Here is a 19,418-nt window from a genome sequence, read left to right on the forward strand (position 1 = left end):
ATATATATATATATATATATTATATGTATATCATATCTTATAAAATATTTATCTAAAAAGAATCTTTTATTCAAAAATTATACAATTTGTTTGATTAAACATCTGTCTAAAAAAGAGGAATAAAAAATTTAATTGCGTGCGTCATAGTTAATTTTTTGTATATTAATATTTTAGATATTGTTTTATATATAATTTGGATATATTTGTATTTTTTGCAGATTGCAATGTAGTGTACTACAACTCTGCTGTTGCGCTTCGCATTGGTGAGTGGTATATTATTTTTTATTTTATAATTACGAAATAATAAAATTAAAAAAAAATTTTAATTTATATGTATAAATAAAAAATATCAGAACTGCAAGATTAAATCTTTCTTCTAACGCGAAAATATAAAAATTTAAAACAAGGATAAAACACTTTTATTAGGCGTCTTTTATTTTTCTTTTTTTTTTAATGTAGGTTTTTAAATTGGACTCTTATTTCGTATATCTCTCTTATTACAATCTCTCTTATTATTTATTATATCTCTCTTGTTAAAATAGCGCAAATCTATTATACTGAGCATTGATGTAAGATAATTAATAATTAAAACCAGAATTAATTATAAGTAATAATTTATAATTAATATAAGTATCATAAACAGTCATATGAAAAATATAGGTTTATAACAATCTTAAATTTTTTAAAGAATTATAATTTTCAAATTATTTACACATGTGTAATTATAGAACATAGAATGTGTAATTATCATATATACGCGGAATATTAAGTTATTCAATTTTATATATATATATATATATATATATATATATATAATTTGGAAAAGTTAAATATGAATAAAAACGAGAATTATTCGAATTTGTATGTAAATAAATAATAATTAGACTCTAAAGTTTCATTTAGTAGTTTCTGAATTTTATAAACGTATTTCCTTGTAAGAAAATATAAATTTCCCAGCGAAAACTTTTTATAGTTTATATGCTAAAACATCATAACGGAAAGGGCGGAAAATGAAACGAAGTAAAGCTTATCAAAAGCGTTGAAAGATGGTCTTGTCGTGGAAGAAGTTTATACATGTTACTTCGCTCTGACTGCTATTATGTTTTGCACTAAGAAGGTATGCATTTTCAAGTGCAATATTAAATATTCTTACTTGTCAAGTATTTGATGTTTTACGTATTTTACGTGGACAAAAGTAAGAAGTAAACCACGATAATTCGAATTACTCGATGTAACAATTAACAGAAATTATGGAATTTTTATACATACAAATAAAATTAGATATTATAACATTTCTTTGTTTTATCATTGATTTTTTGAAAAAAATTAAGTTCATTAAACATATACGGATACAATTATTTAATATTGCATTTAATTTAATGTATTATGTTTTTACATTTTGTGAATCGAAATTTGTACATCACTAGTTGGACATCACGTTTTTGCCAGTTGTCACGAATTTACCTTTTGTATCAATAAATTATATCAATTCATCATAATAATTTATTTTTCGAAAAAGATTTATATGACATTAATATGATTAGATCTATGAAAAAATTATTTTAAAATTGTTATAAAATTGTTATAAAAAGAATTTAGAATAATTTATCGTTGCGGTTAAAGCGTGAAAGATTAATCTTTGTATTTTGTTATTTCATTTATCGATGGTACTGCAGTGTACGTATTTTCTGTTACAAATTACTAATGATTCGTTGGCTGTAAATACACGAAACCGCTGTAAATACACGAAACCGCCGCAACGATAATTCACAACGCAAACACCTGTGCAATATTGATCCTCGAACACTAGTGAATTGTGCGAAACTATAATCGGAAAACCAGTTGTTATTTTCTCTTTTGCAATTTTCTCAATTAATCTAGCACGAGTTCAATAACAGTGATTAAACTATCGTACATTTGAAACGCTCGAGAAAATCAATCTTAATTGAATTTTAAGATTAATTTTCTCCGATTCTTAAAAAAGTCAATTAGATCATTGTTATACTAAATCATTGAATTTCATTCCTTGCGAAGAAATTTCAGATTTCTTGGACATATTGTTAGCATTGTTATTTCTCGATGTTATTCGAATTATTGATTTGCATATTGTGTTATATATTTTATTAAAATATTTCATTCGAGAGATCATAAAGTCAACAATTTTCAGTATTAGTAGTTGTTTACTTATGCAGGAAACTGGCGCACATCCAAGAGCGCACTTTCGTTATTACCGCGAAAGAGCGACATCGTTAAGCTCACACTTTTCATTCGATCGTTAAGAATTACGAATTACGAACGGTTCGTTACTCTTTCACGTCATCATCTGCGGTGGTCAAAGATTTTTCTTTGAGGACGGCATCATATCAGTATAGTCGTAACTCGACCATTTACCATAGCTCGTTACGATTATATGTCACTACTACGGCTCGTTACCGGCATTTTTCTTGCGTTCCTGACGCAAATACCGTAGCTACTATTCGCTAAATACTCGTCTGTGATAAATAAACTCTAATATTGTTTTCCGAACGGTAGATATAAAAAAAAAACAGATTTTTGTATATCAAGAAATAAATTGAAAAAGCCTTGAACGGTGATACACTGAATGAAAGAGTTTAAATATTTTTTGAGGTTTTTAGGCGGAGAGATTTTTAAATCAAAGATATATATTAGAGAAAATATTTTTAAATTAATTTTATTTTCTAGAAAAATTATTTCACTTCTTAAAACGGGACTTCTTAATACTCTGTGGATGCGAGAAGTTGTAAGTTTGAGGTTTAATTCATTTTTTAAATTGAGGATTAAAAATTGATCTTAAATTTGAACTACTTTACTCATAAATTCAAACAAGTTTGAATTATTAATTTGTGTCGACCTTTTTTATTCAGTTTGTTATTTTCTCGCGGAAAGAGAAACTTTTTTTCTGGACAAACGCTTTACTCTTTTCGATTACGGCATTGGTTTAGAATTACGAAGCTGAATAAATGAATAACCATTGCGAAAGAATCACACGTAAATTCCACGTATACCGGAAAATGCAAAGGAAACAATGTCAGTTGTTTCAACGGTTTATAAAAATCCTTCACTGTGTATATACATAGTGAAATCTCTTTAAAAACGATTTTTATTCATTATCACGGTTGCTTAATACCATTCACATAAAATTTAAAGCAGCAAAATGCGGTCTTAGAATGCGCTTTATACATAGATTTAATGGGTTTTTGTTTATAAATTCGCTTTAGATGATTTATAATTTGCGACAAAAAGTTCAAGACAGAAATTCATTTATAATTTTATATGCCGCAAATGCTAATGCTAATATGTATGTATTCTAATATATATTTTACATAAAGTTTTATTTATTTTCTGTATAAGACAACACATAAAATTATAAATAAAAAAATCTACTCCAAATTTTATCGCGAGAATTGTAAATTACCTGAAGAAAGCTTCAAGCGAATGTGATATTTGCATTTAAATTTTTGCCAAAACTATGTGACTGTGATATATATAAATTCTACAATTTTATAATATTTAACAATATTTCTTTCAATATATTTATTATATTCTTTTCACATTTTAATATAAAGTTAAATAACATTAATTGGTATTTATGCATGAAATTCGGCATTAGATTTGGGTGCCCGATTTTGACAACGATTTTTATTCGTTTCACATGAAATCAGTAACTGAAACGCAGTAAAAAAAAGCGATATAATGATATATCTATTACTTTTATATCAATTCAATATCAATTTTATTTATCGGCTTTGTCCACCGCTTCATAAAACTACCGTGAATCCGCTTAACAGCGGCTTGCTACTCGATACGGTTGTTGTCGACAAGTTACGTCAACGTTCAATTACGTGCAACAGATTTTTATGGGAAGTAACTTTGGTCCGCGGTGGATTAAATGGGTTAACGTCGCGCTCGCTTTTTTTTACCGATACCGTCTGGAAAAGTGTACATCCCGTATCCGCGACGAAACGAGACCATAAATCAAGGCAATTTTTTACGATCAGCGAAATTACGCTGTGTGTAATACGGCTAAGTGCTTTATAAAGTACTTACCTCACGGGTTGACGATGGAAGCTGCACGGATGAGAGCTTGTCTCGTTATCCCCATTTATCCCCGTTTCGTCGATGCTAAATCGTACGAATCCACTTAGATGGTGTGTCGCCGCAGCTATTATGCCGTTTGATTTGTATGTCAGGGAAATATCTCGTGGTTGGCGTGCGATGTACTCGATCCAAAACGCCTTTCGGCATGTCCCCTTAAGCGAGATCGCATGGAGATAATAAAAGACCTCGATTAGCATCGTTTTGCATCTGAAATCAGATATAGAAATAAAGATATAAAGTACGTTTTTTAATTACTTAGCTTGAATTATAATCGTAGATTTAATACAAAAATTATCAAAATAATAAGTTGTATATTATTTTATATTATAATAATATTTTATACTAATACAATATTTTATTATGTTGAATTCTTTTGTACATACAGATGTTGCTGCTTATATGTATATAAAATGTTTCATTTTTATCATATTACAGAGATATTTAAGTGATATGTGCTTTAAAATTTAAATTGACTTGAGAGAAAAAGTATAAATATAGATTATATAATACAAGATTACACACACATACACACACACATATATGTTTTTAATTAATTTTTGTATTTTATTAATAGATACTGTTAATAAATAATACTTTTATTTGTAAAATTTTTGAGATTTATTAATTTATGTTATCGTGATATTATAAAGTATTTTTTTTTATTTTAACAATGGAAAGAGAAAAATTATTCGAGTTAAATCTTTTCTTTCAAACTAGAAAAGTACAGAACTTCTTTTCATTCATTAGCGCTTATAATTTCACGCAATAGATATCGAGGTTTATTTTCATTATTGCGTTAATTTCGATAATTAATGAGTAAAATTGTGAAAACTCTTGATAATATATTTACAACTCTGCAATCAGTTTCTATCGATCAAATTTCTAGACTTTTTACTCGAATCAGGCGTTTGACGTTTTCATTTATTTTCATTTATGCTAATCATGATGTGTGATAAAATCGGTGATAAAATCCTTTGAAAGATACAAATGCACAAATTGAACGGCTTCATGTACGATTCATGATGAATTGTACATTATATATATATATATATATATATATATATATATATATATATATACACATATACATATAACAATAGAAAAAATTACAAAAATATAACCCGTAGATTCTCGGAACTCGAAACTTTGCATACAAATCTCGCGCGAGACAAAATCGATATCAACTTTATCGGACAATCAATATCGAGCTTCCAAGTGATGTATATGTATAAGTAATTGCATTTTGAAACCAAAAAGCGATGCAAACTGGATACGAACGGAGTATCGCGAATCACGAATTGCATATACATGGTATTTTAGACATTGTGCCATTTTCTTTCGGCTGTTGATATCAAATATCAAGCTAGTAATAGCAATTTACAAACAATAGCATTAATATACGCAATATTTGCAAAACAGTCATAGCCTCTGGCGCTTTTAACAAATAATCCAAAATCAAAAATGTTTGTGAAACATGGGTTGATAAAATAAAATAATCTGATAAAAAAAAAGTATCCAGTAGTATTTTGCGTACATTCCATTTGTACTTTGATTTTATTAATTGGACAAATATAATATCATTGAAATTCTTGAATATGTTGATAATAATATATGTTCCAATTATAGTTAAGTGTATCTTCAGTGTGTTAAACAGCAAGATACAGAATGCAACAAAAATTCTCGAAGTCAATTATTTTGAAAGCCATTAATCGTATGAATAAAATTTTATATGAAAACCAAACAATTTATGTTAGAAAAACTACACGTGATCATATTTTTTTCTATCCGTTAGCAAAAATAATAAAAATATATTTGATATTTATTTATAAATCTTTTAAATAAACAATTTTAAAATTTGATGAATTTGAAATTGAAATCCTGTAAAAACATTATCTTTCTTCTATGTATCCTGATTTAAATTGCATAATATTATAATTATTAGATATATTTATTATTTTTTTTATTGAAAAATCTATGCTTAAATGTCATAGATGGAATTAAACAACAATGTTGTTTTACTAACATTTTGCATATCATGCTGTACATTTTGAAATACATTGGATTTTATCATCTAAAATATTAAGGTTTATAGAACATTTCTGAGACATGTTATTTCATATATATATGTATACATATACATATACATACATGTATTTGTCGTGTTAATTTGTAAAGTTTGTTAGAGGATTAAGAATTAGTCACGGCCAAATGGATAATCCGCGTGAATAAACCTGCAAACGCTCTGATATTATATACGATATAGGAGTCTCAACAAACTCAAATGACCTAAATCGGCTGTCATATAAGTCTTTTCCGGAATTCGCAGTTTGCGGAATAGAAACATAAATTTAGTGCTGAATGCGGAGAAAAAAGAGAGAGAGACGAATGGGATACGTAATACTGTGGTCCCAGGATTTTCGTCGATTCGGCGATATTTTTCTCGCCCGATGGGTGGATACGAAAGTAATTCACCCATTTGGGAGAAAATACCAATATCGGTGAGTCCTCTCGAGCCAGAAGGCATATAATCTGCCAGGCGGATTATGGCAGATTGGGCTTTGGAATTTAGATATCTTTTCTTACGTGTAAATTGTACTCATAAAACTTTTTAGAATATTAATTGTAAAAAATTAATTATTTCGGGTAAATTTTAATTTATCTCCAATTTACCCCTCCAATTAAACTTCAATTAAACTAAATTTAATTGATTATTAAAATTAATTTAAATTACATAATGTATATGATAACGTATGTCTGCAAACTTCACTCAAAATGCATCTCTGTATACTTCTCATATAAATCATTTTTTATACTTGCATCAAATACATAATAAATAATTTAAATAATACATTTTAATTACACTTTTTATTTTCTTATTATATTCAATAAAAAAATACTACTAAACATATTTTTTCACTATTTCAAGAAACAAACAATTTTAAGATACGAAGTATAGAACTGTCGTTTTTGATACATGTGTCCTGTAGTGGATTTATTACAAGCTATTTATCCCGAAAATAATTTAATAAATTGCCTTTATTGGTAATTGCTTCTGTTACCGTTATTGTTTTTGTTTCTGTGCCAAGTTAAAATAATTAGATATTCACGTTATATACATTTATATATATGTACTTCCAACTCGTTATAATTATGACATTCTGATAGCATTATCAATAAAATGTGCTGACCACCGTATAATCACTCAATTTAATTAATTGACTTATTTATACATTTAAAAATACAACAGTTTAGTAAGTCAATTTTCTTAATTAAAAAAATGTAACTTTTAATATTAATATAATATATTTTTAAAATATTTTGTTATTTTACTGTTATATTTATTTAGAAAATGCACATTTTTTAGGTTGTGATTATAACATTTATAATAAAAATTTTTTTAATGCAATTAAATATTTATTATTTTTTAATTATAATCAGACATTTGCAATTAAAAAAAATTCATTTTTAAGATAAATACTTGTTAGAAATTAAAATTATTTTTTAACATGATAATTAACATATTGTAATTAGCATACGTAAAGTAAAATTTAACCAATATTTATTATCAAAAGATAAGTCACTCTGTAATACGTAAAATTTGCTATAACTGAAATTATTTATTAACTCTAGAATAGAATATACATCTGAGTGTTTGAAGTTGAATGTGTGTGTGTGTGTATAAAGGATTTTAAGATTCTCCTAATTAGAAATGTCCTAATTATCTATCCGTTATCGTGAAATTATGCTACATATTGTAGCGGCCGCGTGTACTGAAGCAAATTACGTTGCTATTCGTACTATGCATGTTGGAAATGCAAATGATGTTGAAATTAACACTCAAACGACACCCTCGTTAAACAGTTTGCAATGCATACGATGCAAGACCACAGGCATCAAACTAACCATCAAATCGATTATTTGTTCGGATAATGCAAGTGATTAGTAAATGGCTATCTAACATTTCATCAGATTGATATTGAGACACAATACAATAATAATGCATCTGTGTACAAATTTATATTATTTAATCATCTATATTCATCTATATTATTCATAAAAATTTGTATAATTGTGGAGCGATCTTATATTCTGAATATATTTTAGCATAAATCCGTGATTTTAAGATGAGTATATTTGACATATTGAATATTTTGAATAATATATATATATTTATTTTCTGTTAAAATAGTCTTATAATTTAAATATATATAGAATCTTCGCTATACATACCAAAATAACTTAACTCTCTAATTTTATGTAACACATTATTTTCAAAATTTTGATATAATTGATATAGAGTTTTTTTTCTCTTCAAAGTGTTCTAGAATTTCTTACATACACATTTTAAAAAGATTTCTAACAATTAAATGCAAAAATAAAAATTATGACTTCTAAAACGATTTTTAAAAAGAATGAAACAGTCATTTTTATATAACAAAAACATAAAGTTCATATCTTTGAATTCATAATTTTTTCATTTAATCGCCTTTTTTGAAACGTATTAAGAATTCTAAAACTTTTTGAAAACTAATCGCTATTAATTATATTAAAATTTTGAGCTGCTAATTTGATAAGAGTATGAAACAAATGTTTTCCTTCTTATAGACGGAACAATTCGCAGTACTATGGCTGCTATTTGCGGTAATAGTCGCCGGCAATACTGCTGTTCTCGCCGGGCTTTTGCTAGGAAAACGCAGAAAATCCCGGATGGACTTTTTCATCAAGCAATTAGCATTTGCGGGTAAGTGAATGGCACAAAAAGTGGTGTACTTTGATATTTTTTTACAAATATCGGCTTCGAATTAAACAAATTTTACTACATCTAGCATAAACAAATAACAATTGTAAAAAATTTTATATTATTAATTCTGCTAAAAAAATTATTAAGATTTAAAATAACAAAGCAGACAAGTTGGTAATTTTTTTATTTCCGTAGTGTTAATAATTGTCTAAATGACAAGCATACGGGGACAAACATATATATATATATATATATATATATATATATATATATATATATATATATATATATATTGTACCTATATATATTTTCCTCATTAATTTTTGCGAAGGTCGCAAAACAATAGAACACTTTCCTATTACCGGTTTAACCCGCTTTACCGGATACCTATATATATATATACACACTCTGTAAATTATATGTATAAATTAGATATCGAACGCGAAGATTTTCTCATAAATCTCTCACTCTCGATGTTTGTTTCAATTCAGACTCTGGGGAAACGATAGCACATCCTTTTTCGTGTACACGTTTTATGGATAAACATTTCTTTTCCTTTTTCCGCTGACGTATCTTTATATGCGGGATATCGGAAACACAAGCGGACGATCGCGCGTATAAGAATTTCTTGTATTATGTTGCAACTGCATCTGCATATGTTGACTATGTGTATGAGTATATGTGTTGCGTTTGCAAGCAAAACATATTAATTAAAAGATATTTTTTTGTAATATTTTGATAATTGTAACTGATTAAAAATATTATTCTAACTTTTCAAAGATTTATGGAAGTGTGTTATACTCTTTTCGAAAAGATTTAAGAAATTATATGCTTACTGTAAATATAAAAGCACTCTGATGTGGGAATTCGCTGATATCTCTATAAATCTAATAAATCGAACTTGTATATTTAATATACATATGTATATAATTTGGTATAAATTATATTATAATAAAATAAATATATTTAAGAAAGAGATGCAAAATATATTTTTCTATTACTGTATTTCTCTAAAGAAAAAGAACTAAATAATCTGAAAGTCAACACTTGAATTCGTTGTTGATCAATTGATTGGTTGCAATCAAGCTAGATTTAAGGATGTTCAAATATTCTCGATAGTGATTGTCGCTGTAGACATACTTCACAATAGACATCTCTATTTGAATGAAAGAAGAAAACTCTTCAAATAAGAACGTTGTACTCTTGTGCGACAATAACATGAAGTCTGCTTGAAAGAAATTACTTACTTTTCAAGATATTTCAATGCTCAATAGAAAAATCCTTTCTATAATATTGAAATTTAATGTAGAGTCTTTCTATTCACCTTAGAAAATTATATTAAAACATTTCTTTTTTCATAATTAAATGTAGTTTCTGTATTTTATAATAATAAATAATATATGTCTCTCTATATATTTTTATACATATAGAATAATATATAACTATTAATATCAAATGGATTTTTCGTCTTTCTTCTCCGAAAAGAAACTTCTATCCAACGAATCTTTCAGTCATAGAAGCATCACTATTAAATTGCCAATACATATTATTGATCTTTTTAATTTTAATCGTATTACATTATAAATTGAATTATTAAAGAAATTATGTAAAAGAAAGCTTTGCTAATGACAACAAAATTATAGTATCATTGTTTTCGTGTCCATTTGTATACGTGTCAATTTGTGCATGAACAAGTAGATATAATAAGAATTTTAACAAAATATAAATAATAAAAAAATATAAATAATAAAAAACACTTTTGATTTATTAATATATAAAAAGTGCTATTATAAGAAGAATATATAGAATATTTTTAAAGAAGAGATCAAAATGTGAAAACACATATTTTTTCGATTTAGAAATAGTTTTTCCTTAAGAAAAATATATTTTGCATCTTTATTTTCCACTGACTTGTGCGTTAGATATTATTAATGCATTTTTATTGAGCTATGAAATTCTGTCCTTGACCGACTATTTAATACGTTGAACATAAGTAATCGATAATAAAAGAAAATTGAGAAAAGTTGATAAATCCGAATAAAGTTGCGAAGTATAAAAGTATTAAAAGATTTCAATATTACTTGAGAATATCTAAGTTGAGGATATTTAGGAGTACTTTAAAATGTGTAGCCATTAACTCGAACAAATTTGATCATTCCTAAGAAAGATTTTCGTAAATGGACTGCGAGTGTTCTGGAATCTTCAATCAGAGTACTCTTTCGCTAGTGCAAACTCTCGAAATTGATGGTGCTTAACAGCATTGAAGTCCGCATTTAATAAATATATTTTCGCGCGCGACATTGCATAAAATATATTATAATATTATAAAAATAGCAATAATATAGAGAAAAAGATGTAAACTTCGAATTAAAATCATCGATCAATTGTTAATAAATCGTAAAATCATTTATATCAAAATGGATAAAAACAAACTTTAAGAAGAATATCAATCACATGTAACACATATACATATAAGTAAAATTATTACGCCTTTGCAGTATTATTATATATAATAATAACAAATTGTTTTCTAATTTAATTAACTCCTGGCGTATTTTCCTATTACTGAAAGCAATTACTCTTAAATTTCGACATTAATATCGTGACCGGTGTTATCGAGTCGCGAAAGTGTGAAATCGAATTTCCATAAAATATGAGCGACAAAAACAAGGGATGAACTCGATTTATTTACAGAGCTAGCGAGGAGTTGTGGCTGAACTCTCTCTTTTCCGAAGGTCTTTACGATCGGGCTTATAGTGATTCCGGAAAGTGTGTATAACGCCTTTTAAAGTTATTATTAAGGAATCTGTTCTATATGTAAGATCGTAAAGTAACTCAGCATGCACATGCTTTTACGATCATTATAATTCAAATTTATCCATAAATCCGTACTAATTTATCTATAAATAAAAATCTTTATTATAATCCATAAATAAAAATCTATTAAAAGTATGTATATTAGATGCGATAAGTACAATATTTAAAAAAGTAAAGTTATTTTATACGTAAATGCACATTGTACATAACATCACCGTTACGTTAACGTTACGTTAAATATTTTTATATCTCAAATACACACATTGACCGTTACAGAATTGGATCGTAGATATAAAAATCTATAAAAATATTTGACAGTGATATTACATATAATATGTATATAATTTAAATCTAAATAAAAACTTTATAAGTCTTGTTTTTAATATTTTTTTAATAATCGATGAAAATTTTGCGCCGATTTTTTTTTAGATATAATTTTTAATTTAATCCTTTTTTCTATTAATCATTATACAAGATATATAATGTAATATACTTCTATGATAAAATTAATAAAATTAAATTAACACGGTAAACAACTTTTAATCACTGCATCGTTTTTAATATACGAACGTCACAATATAGAAATGTCGAAATTACTGACGTATGTACGTCGCGTCCTGTCACGCTCATTTTGTATGTTGTATGTCAATGATTTTTAACTATAATCATGTGCAAATGTAGAGCAACGTGACATAAAGCAGCGAAACGAGCTATAAACTGATCATATTGTACATCTGGAGAAATATGCATTTTGCGGTCAAAACAGATTTTATTTTATAAATTGCTTCATGAGCTAATTAACAATCGCGCGGCGCCTCTTGTAAAAATATTAATTCGTAGGGTATTATTAAAATTTTACATATAATTTCACACGAGCATTCATTTATATCTTTGTGTTATACTATATATAATAATCCTGAAATTTGTATTAAACAAAAATGTCGATTTATTCTACGGATCAAAAATGATCATTCCTTATAACATGAAAACAAAATACAAGATAAATGAAATAAATTCTATTAATTTTTTATCTAAGCCTTCTTCTTCTGAATAATACGATTTTCCGCATATGCAAAATTAATCAATATATTTGGATATTATAGTTAGTTTGGTATGAGAAATATACAGAATAAGCTCTGTCAGAATATAGAGCTTCCAATACGGATCATTGATAATTAATATCGATTAGCGAATAATGCGCATTGCGCAATCTGTCATCATGTATCTTGTTACAGATCTATTAGTCGGCCTAATATCCGTATTGACGGACATAATCTGGAGAACGACGGTCACATGGTACGCGGGAAATGTAGCTTGCAAGCTGATAAGGTTTATGCAGGCTGTAGTGACCTACAGCTCGACTTATGTCCTTGTGGCTCTATCAATCGACAGATACGATGCTATTACCCGCCCGATGAATTTCTCCGGCAGCTGTGAGTATATTAGCGCGCATATGATCTCGGCCTTTAATGTTGGATCAAAGCAACACCCCACCGAGCTAAATTTATTAATTTTGTTTCATCTCATGAAATATATAGCGAGGTGACTCGAGGATGGATAGCATCCGATATTTCAAAGTGAAAATTCCTCTCTCATCTTTCTATGCGAAAATTTTTAATTGCCTTTAATAAATAAAGGAAAATATTTTGAAATTTATATATATATACAGTTAATTGACAATAATAGGAATTTTGTAAATTTTATGAAAAAATTTCTTTCCACGAAAAAAACACATTTGTTCTGAAGATTTATGTAATAAAATGTGTGAGAAAAAAATTACTTGAGAGATTCTCTCTTTTAGCAGAAAAGATTAGTAAGAGACAAAAAGAAATAAAATTAGCAAAAGGCAAGAGCAACATTAGCATAAAATAAAAAAAAATTGAAACAGTAATAATAAAAGATTTGGAAAAGAAACAATGTTAATAAAAAATAGAATCCCTTTAGAGTTGATCATTATTTTCAAGTCGATATAATTGTAATCGTGCGATAGTGGAGTTGTTTTTAATGCAGTATCAATACGTATTTTCAACTAAATATTTCCAATTATGGCAAGTCAAAGGCCATTTTACCGATACCTATCAATCGCATACAGAGTGTAGTTTATTTTCACCTTTATGTTATCCGAAAGGTAGCGCGTGTTGAATCATTTCTAGTTCTCTTCTCTTTCCTTCTACTTTATTCCTTATATTTACCGCTTGCTGAGAAATTGCTTTGACACCTATGCCGAATGCTGCGTATCTATTTTTGCTCGATAGAGTCTTAAAGTAAAAAGTATAATGAAAATCAATGCGAACCATGAGACTCTTTCTTGACAATATTGTTGCTTCGATAGATCACAATAATATCTGTCAATAACGATAATCAGATTATCCCAATGATGCACTTGTGATGCAATGGTTCTTCTTAAAATTAATATTGCATGTTTCCGACGTCAATCGTAAATATTTCTTTTATTTCTTTTTTTTTATCGGTTTCTTTTCCTCAACGCGACAAGATAAAGAATGGAGAAAGGATAGCGTCGCCGGATTTTTTTATCTTTCTACTAGAGATGGTCGTATCGTCTATCTCATGGAGGCATCTCACAAATTGTTACGATGCGTATCCCGCACCGGTATAAAATTTATCTTCTGTCTTCTATCGACATTCCCGTGGCTTGTCGATAGTTGGAATTACAGAAATCGAAGGTCCGATTCTACCAATCATGTTCGAGTGTCGCTCGATACTCAATTACCAGCGGATTAATGAGATTTTTTGCCGATATCTCTAATATTACAGATCAGTGCTAATTAAAATAGATTCTATTTGCTTTCTTGATAAGTTTATATATGCTTGGATTATTTAAAAAAAATATATATAGGATGCGGCATAAATTATAATACAAAGCAAGAACAGAATAATTAATCGGATAATAAATCCTTGTATAGAAAAAAAGGTTAAAAATGTAGAACATAATTTTTGCATATAGGATTTTATGCAAAATTTAAATTTTATTCTATATTTTCAATTAAGGGTGCAGAGCTCGAGCTTTGGTGATTGCGGCTTGGGTTTTATCAGCATTATTCAGTATGCCGATGATATTTCTATACGAAGAGAAACGAATACAGGTACATATATATCTTTCTTGAATGCAACGATTATTTAAAAATTATATCACAAAATTGTTGCTAAAGAAATTTTAAATTGTTCAAAAATATGTTTTTGAGTTTTTATGTGCTATGTTTTCAAGCTAGAGAAAAAAAATAGAGAAAATATATCACTAGATAATACACTATACAATATCTTAAAATATATTGGTTTGCCATTTTTGAAAAGAGCTTTCAGTAATCGGAAATCAAATGCTTTGCGCGTGATATTCACGAAATAAACCTAATCGCAAAAGATCGTTTTATAGGGTACGACACAGTGCTGGATCGATTTGGGATCTCCGACTCAATGGAAAATCTATATGAGTCTGGTGAGTTTCAGTCTCTTTATAGCGCCCGCCCTGATAATAGGAGGCTGTTATACAGTCATTGTGGTCACAATATGGTCACAAGGAGCAGTACTACGTCAGGGACCGACTAGAGACACTCGGAGGGCGTCCTCGAGAGGTCTCATCCCCAGGGCGAAAATCAAAACCGTTAAAATGACTTTCGTCATAGTTTTCGGTAAGACGCAAATCATTAAATTGTGCTAATGTGCCATTAATTAATACGTTATTTAATTAATAATTGTAAACGTAAGAGAAATTGCATTATTTATCTTTTTATAGAAAGAAATGAGAAAATATATATATTTTTTGTCAAATATATATTTATAATAAAAAAGATAAAAACTAAAAAAGAAATATATTTAATATTTAAGAAAAAAAAAACTAGGAAATATGCTGCTCAATGTCCAGTAAATTTAAGTGTAGCTTATTAATTCTATATATAATATAATATAATTCTAAAATTGTGTGAACAAATTATCAAGCATGCTTTCTATAAAATTAAAAAAAAAACATTTATATATCTTTTTATATATGAATGTTTTTTTAATTTTAGAATTTTATATGTATTTTATGTATTTAGTATATTTTTATATATAAACTTTATATATAAAAATATTACTTATATTTACTTGAGCATTGTGGAATCAAGACCTGTAGCACAGAATGTAGTTTCAAATTCTATTACATCATCAAGATCCACTTCAAAGGAAATTCAGGTTTCGAAGAAAATCTTTTCAAGCAAATATTTACATAAACTTCTTTGACTTGACTTGTAAAGTTATACTTTAAGGCCTAGCCTTATGATTTTACGATTATTCGTTCTTCATGCATTAGTTTGTAGATGTGAAGAAAAATTTTAGATTCTGACAGACTATGATACATGAGTGTTCGAGACACGAGTGTTCTCTTTCTTTGACGTATATACACCAATATTTCGTCATGCCCGATAATAACGGAAACGGAACATCGCGCTCGAAAGCAGCGCGTCTATTTTGCGATAGTAAAAAGTAATAACCTCCTATCAAGCTTTTCCTGTCTTTGATACGAAATCGGTGAACCGTTTTATTTGCGCAGCGTAAGATGCGCCAGAAGGAGATAAAAGCATGCTCTCTACTCGATATTCTTGTACGAGTACGGACCATGTAAAAACAAAAAGAATTATATATATTGTATATCTGAGGAAACCACATCTGGGATCTCTATCTAATTATTTTATAAATAATGAGATCTCAACTTAATCAGCTTGATCAGCTAAGTAAAATAAGATAATAGTTCTTTTTTGATACAAAAAGGACTCTTACTGCTACAAATACAAATCTGAAGCAAGCAACGCTGCTTCTTTAGATGACCTCTTTTTTTAATTACACATAACAGATATTTTATTTCATATCTCATAAATGTTTTCATAAATCACATCTATAACATATTTATAGTGCTATCAATCTTGGCACATGGAATCTCTTTCAATACAAAGTTATTTCCTTGATGTAAATATGGTATACCCTATAGCTTTTACATGAAAACGATTATTTGTAATAATTGTAATATGTATCTAGTTATATTTTATAAATCTTGACATTTTAGATATTTTTTAAGAGAATTAAATAAATGTTTTTTATTCATTAGCTTTAAATCTTTAAATCATTTAGCTTTAAATGATTCAAACAATTACATTCTTGAATCAATAATTATTTTAATTATTTATTCGCATTAATGTACGTAATAACGTTATATAATAATTTTGACAGCTGTAAAAAATATCTACAAATCTTTCTTACGGATGATATGCTCATCTCTCTCCTTTATAAAAGAATGATCTTACATATACATAAGAAATCACCGCAAAGCTAATAAGATTTGTTTCTTTCAATTAGTACGGCAAAATTTCTTTTTTAGTAGACAATGACCTGAGATTCGATAAAGATACCGAAAGTATTTCTCTTCGGTGTTTTCTGAAAGAGAGTATTGAGAGTCTGCAAAAGCGGAAAAGAACAAAGAAAGCTACGCATCCGGAATAAATCTCGCATAAATACTGTTACAAGCTACAACAGCAACGTAATCTTGTTTCGTGATTTGAAATTACCATGCGCATAATATATCGTGCATAATATTGCGGTTGCGCTTGTTGATAATGCGTTTTGCTTTTCATATTTCGAGGTAAAAGACCCATTTATTTCCATAAATCGAGAAATCTTTTTATTAAATTATTTCTATCTTGTATTTATTAAAATTTGTATTTTCTGCTATTAATTTACCTTTTATTAAATAACTTGTAAAAAGATATTGCTTATAGATAAATTTTTATGTTAAATAATCAAATTTTTTTGAAAATTATTAGTAATTAGTGCAAATGAAAAGCAAATGACAGTTAAACAGATATATCTAAAAATACTGTAATTTTTGCAAATTAGCTTTAGTCTTAAATATTTTGAATTATACTGTGTTTGAAAATTCTATTATCTTTCTTTTTTAATTAAGCCTTAATAGTAATAATTTTGATATAAAATATTGCACAATAATATTTGAATATTAAATTTTCTTTTCTTCTCTTTTATTAATAGATTTAATAAATAAAAAAATTCGAATCGAAAATTTATGCTTAATATAAAAAATATATAGAAAAAACTTTATTTTATTATAGTATTCTTTATAAGTTTCTTTATATATATGTGTGTATATATTAGTTTTATTACGACATTTATGAGTTTTTTAATAAAGCCTTCGCATGATAAACTTTTTTTAAATGATTGTTCATTTTAAAGAGATTACAAGAATATCGGCATATCGGAGCAATGAACTCCCTAACGTACATGCCGTATTTGTCAGCAATATCCCCGTTCTGGAAATAACAATAGATACGTTCATCCGTCAATTATAAAGAAGAGATACAATATGATCATTCATTGCATCCTTTGAAAACGTTTATACACGTTTCTGATGGGACATTAGAGTGTTGCACACTCATCACAATGACGAATCAAATACGCTTAATTCTGCTTAATCGAATTTTTCGTTGTGTGTGTAATCACCGATCATTCTGCTAGAAATACCATGAATATAGACATACCATCAATACAAATACATTCACAGATACCATGAATATAGACATATTATAAATACAGATACATTCACAGTTTTTGAAAAACCGTTATAATATCTTTAAATATGCAAAATCATATAATAAAAGTTTCTTATTAAAATTTTTTTATTGCAGCGTAAACGGATATATTATTAAAATCTCAGATACACGCGCAGTAATTTTATCAATAAATTTGACGATAAGAGCTCTTTAAATTCCATCGCTAATAATGCAATTTTAACAAACTACAATTTTACATAAAAAAAAATATTACATCAAAATTATATACAAAAATATTAAACTTTTTATATGTTTTATCTATAAATAATTTATTTCTACAATTTTCACATTTTGCTTAATTTTTTTAATTGAAGAAATATAAAATTATGTTAAAAATTATATAATTGTGAGATTGGTTTTAAAATCATAAAGGATTTCTTTCGCATTTTGGGTTATACACAGAAAACGAATTGTAATCTTAAAGTGATCTGTATTCTTAACGTGCTCTTTTACTTTATACTTTAACTGTTGCAAATGAGTTTTTATATAAATTGGCAAAATAACTTTTGACTGATTTTACAGGATTATTTCTTTAAGTTGTTTTGTCAGGTTGCAGATGTAGCAATATTTCCGCAATTATACATATTAAATTCCATGATTTCTATTTATAGATCTAGTGCATTAGAGCAATATTATTGAAACAGAAGAGCCAGAAAGTAAAATAATCTCATACAAAAAATGAAATTAGCTGTAAGAAGTTTGAAGCTGCTTTGCTTTTTTAGTTAGAAAAGTTATTTCACCGTCAGATGTTCACCATTTTCCCGTATGGCGACTGATACCTTTCAACTCATAGTTTTTCCAATATCGGCGAAATGGTAGTGCTTAACTTTCTTTTTTGGTCGTGGATTTATTGAAAAATAATAGAAGTCTGTCTGTCCCGTATCGAAAAGTATCCGTCAATATACAACTTCCTCACAACTTCTTTAATTTCAACGAGAAATTCTCTGATAAATTAAAAATCTTTTTTTTAACGAGATTGCGTAAGTACCAGTAGTTCTTAAATTTTAATTGATTGAAAAGGAAAGATTTTTCACGAATTAATATTGCACACATTACAAATTATAAATATATTTCCAATATATTTATTAAATTTTTAATATTTTTATTATCTTATAAATATATGTATTATA

At 27.4% G+C, this 19,418-nt stretch overlaps 2 protein-coding genes across 9 annotated transcripts in view; one reads left to right on the forward strand and one right to left on the reverse strand.

The window, feature by feature from the left end:
• Nucleotides 1-19,418, reverse strand: part of Cdi (serine/threonine kinase) — a 130,244-nt gene that overhangs the window by 95,710 nt on the left and 15,116 nt on the right. For both annotated transcript variants that reach the window (XM_083042942.1, XM_083042941.1), the window contains exon 4: nucleotides 4,069-4,326. The gene's annotated coding sequence lies outside the window, so the exon portion shown is untranslated. The remainder of the gene's footprint in view (nucleotides 1-4,068; nucleotides 4,327-19,418) is intronic.
• Nucleotides 1-19,418, forward strand: part of Ccap-r (Crustacean cardioactive peptide receptor) — a 66,712-nt gene that overhangs the window by 42,829 nt on the left and 4,465 nt on the right. For all 7 annotated transcript variants that reach the window (XM_083042949.1, XM_083042944.1, XM_083042945.1 and 4 more), the window contains 4 exons: nucleotides 8,725-8,860; nucleotides 12,913-13,110; nucleotides 14,687-14,781; nucleotides 15,069-15,324. In XM_083042949.1, the coding sequence (XP_082899075.1) occupies nucleotides 8,725-8,860; nucleotides 12,913-13,110; nucleotides 14,687-14,781; nucleotides 15,069-15,324 (685 nt within the window). The remainder of the gene's footprint in view (nucleotides 1-8,724; nucleotides 8,861-12,912; nucleotides 13,111-14,686; nucleotides 14,782-15,068; nucleotides 15,325-19,418) is intronic.

The sequence above is a fragment of the Prenolepis imparis genome, unplaced genomic scaffold (genome assembly GCF_030444845.1).
Source record: "Prenolepis imparis isolate NDT839.2.m4 unplaced genomic scaffold, iyPreImpa1.0 SCAF_7, whole genome shotgun sequence".
NCBI lineage: Eukaryota > Metazoa > Arthropoda > Insecta > Hymenoptera > Formicidae > Prenolepis > Prenolepis imparis.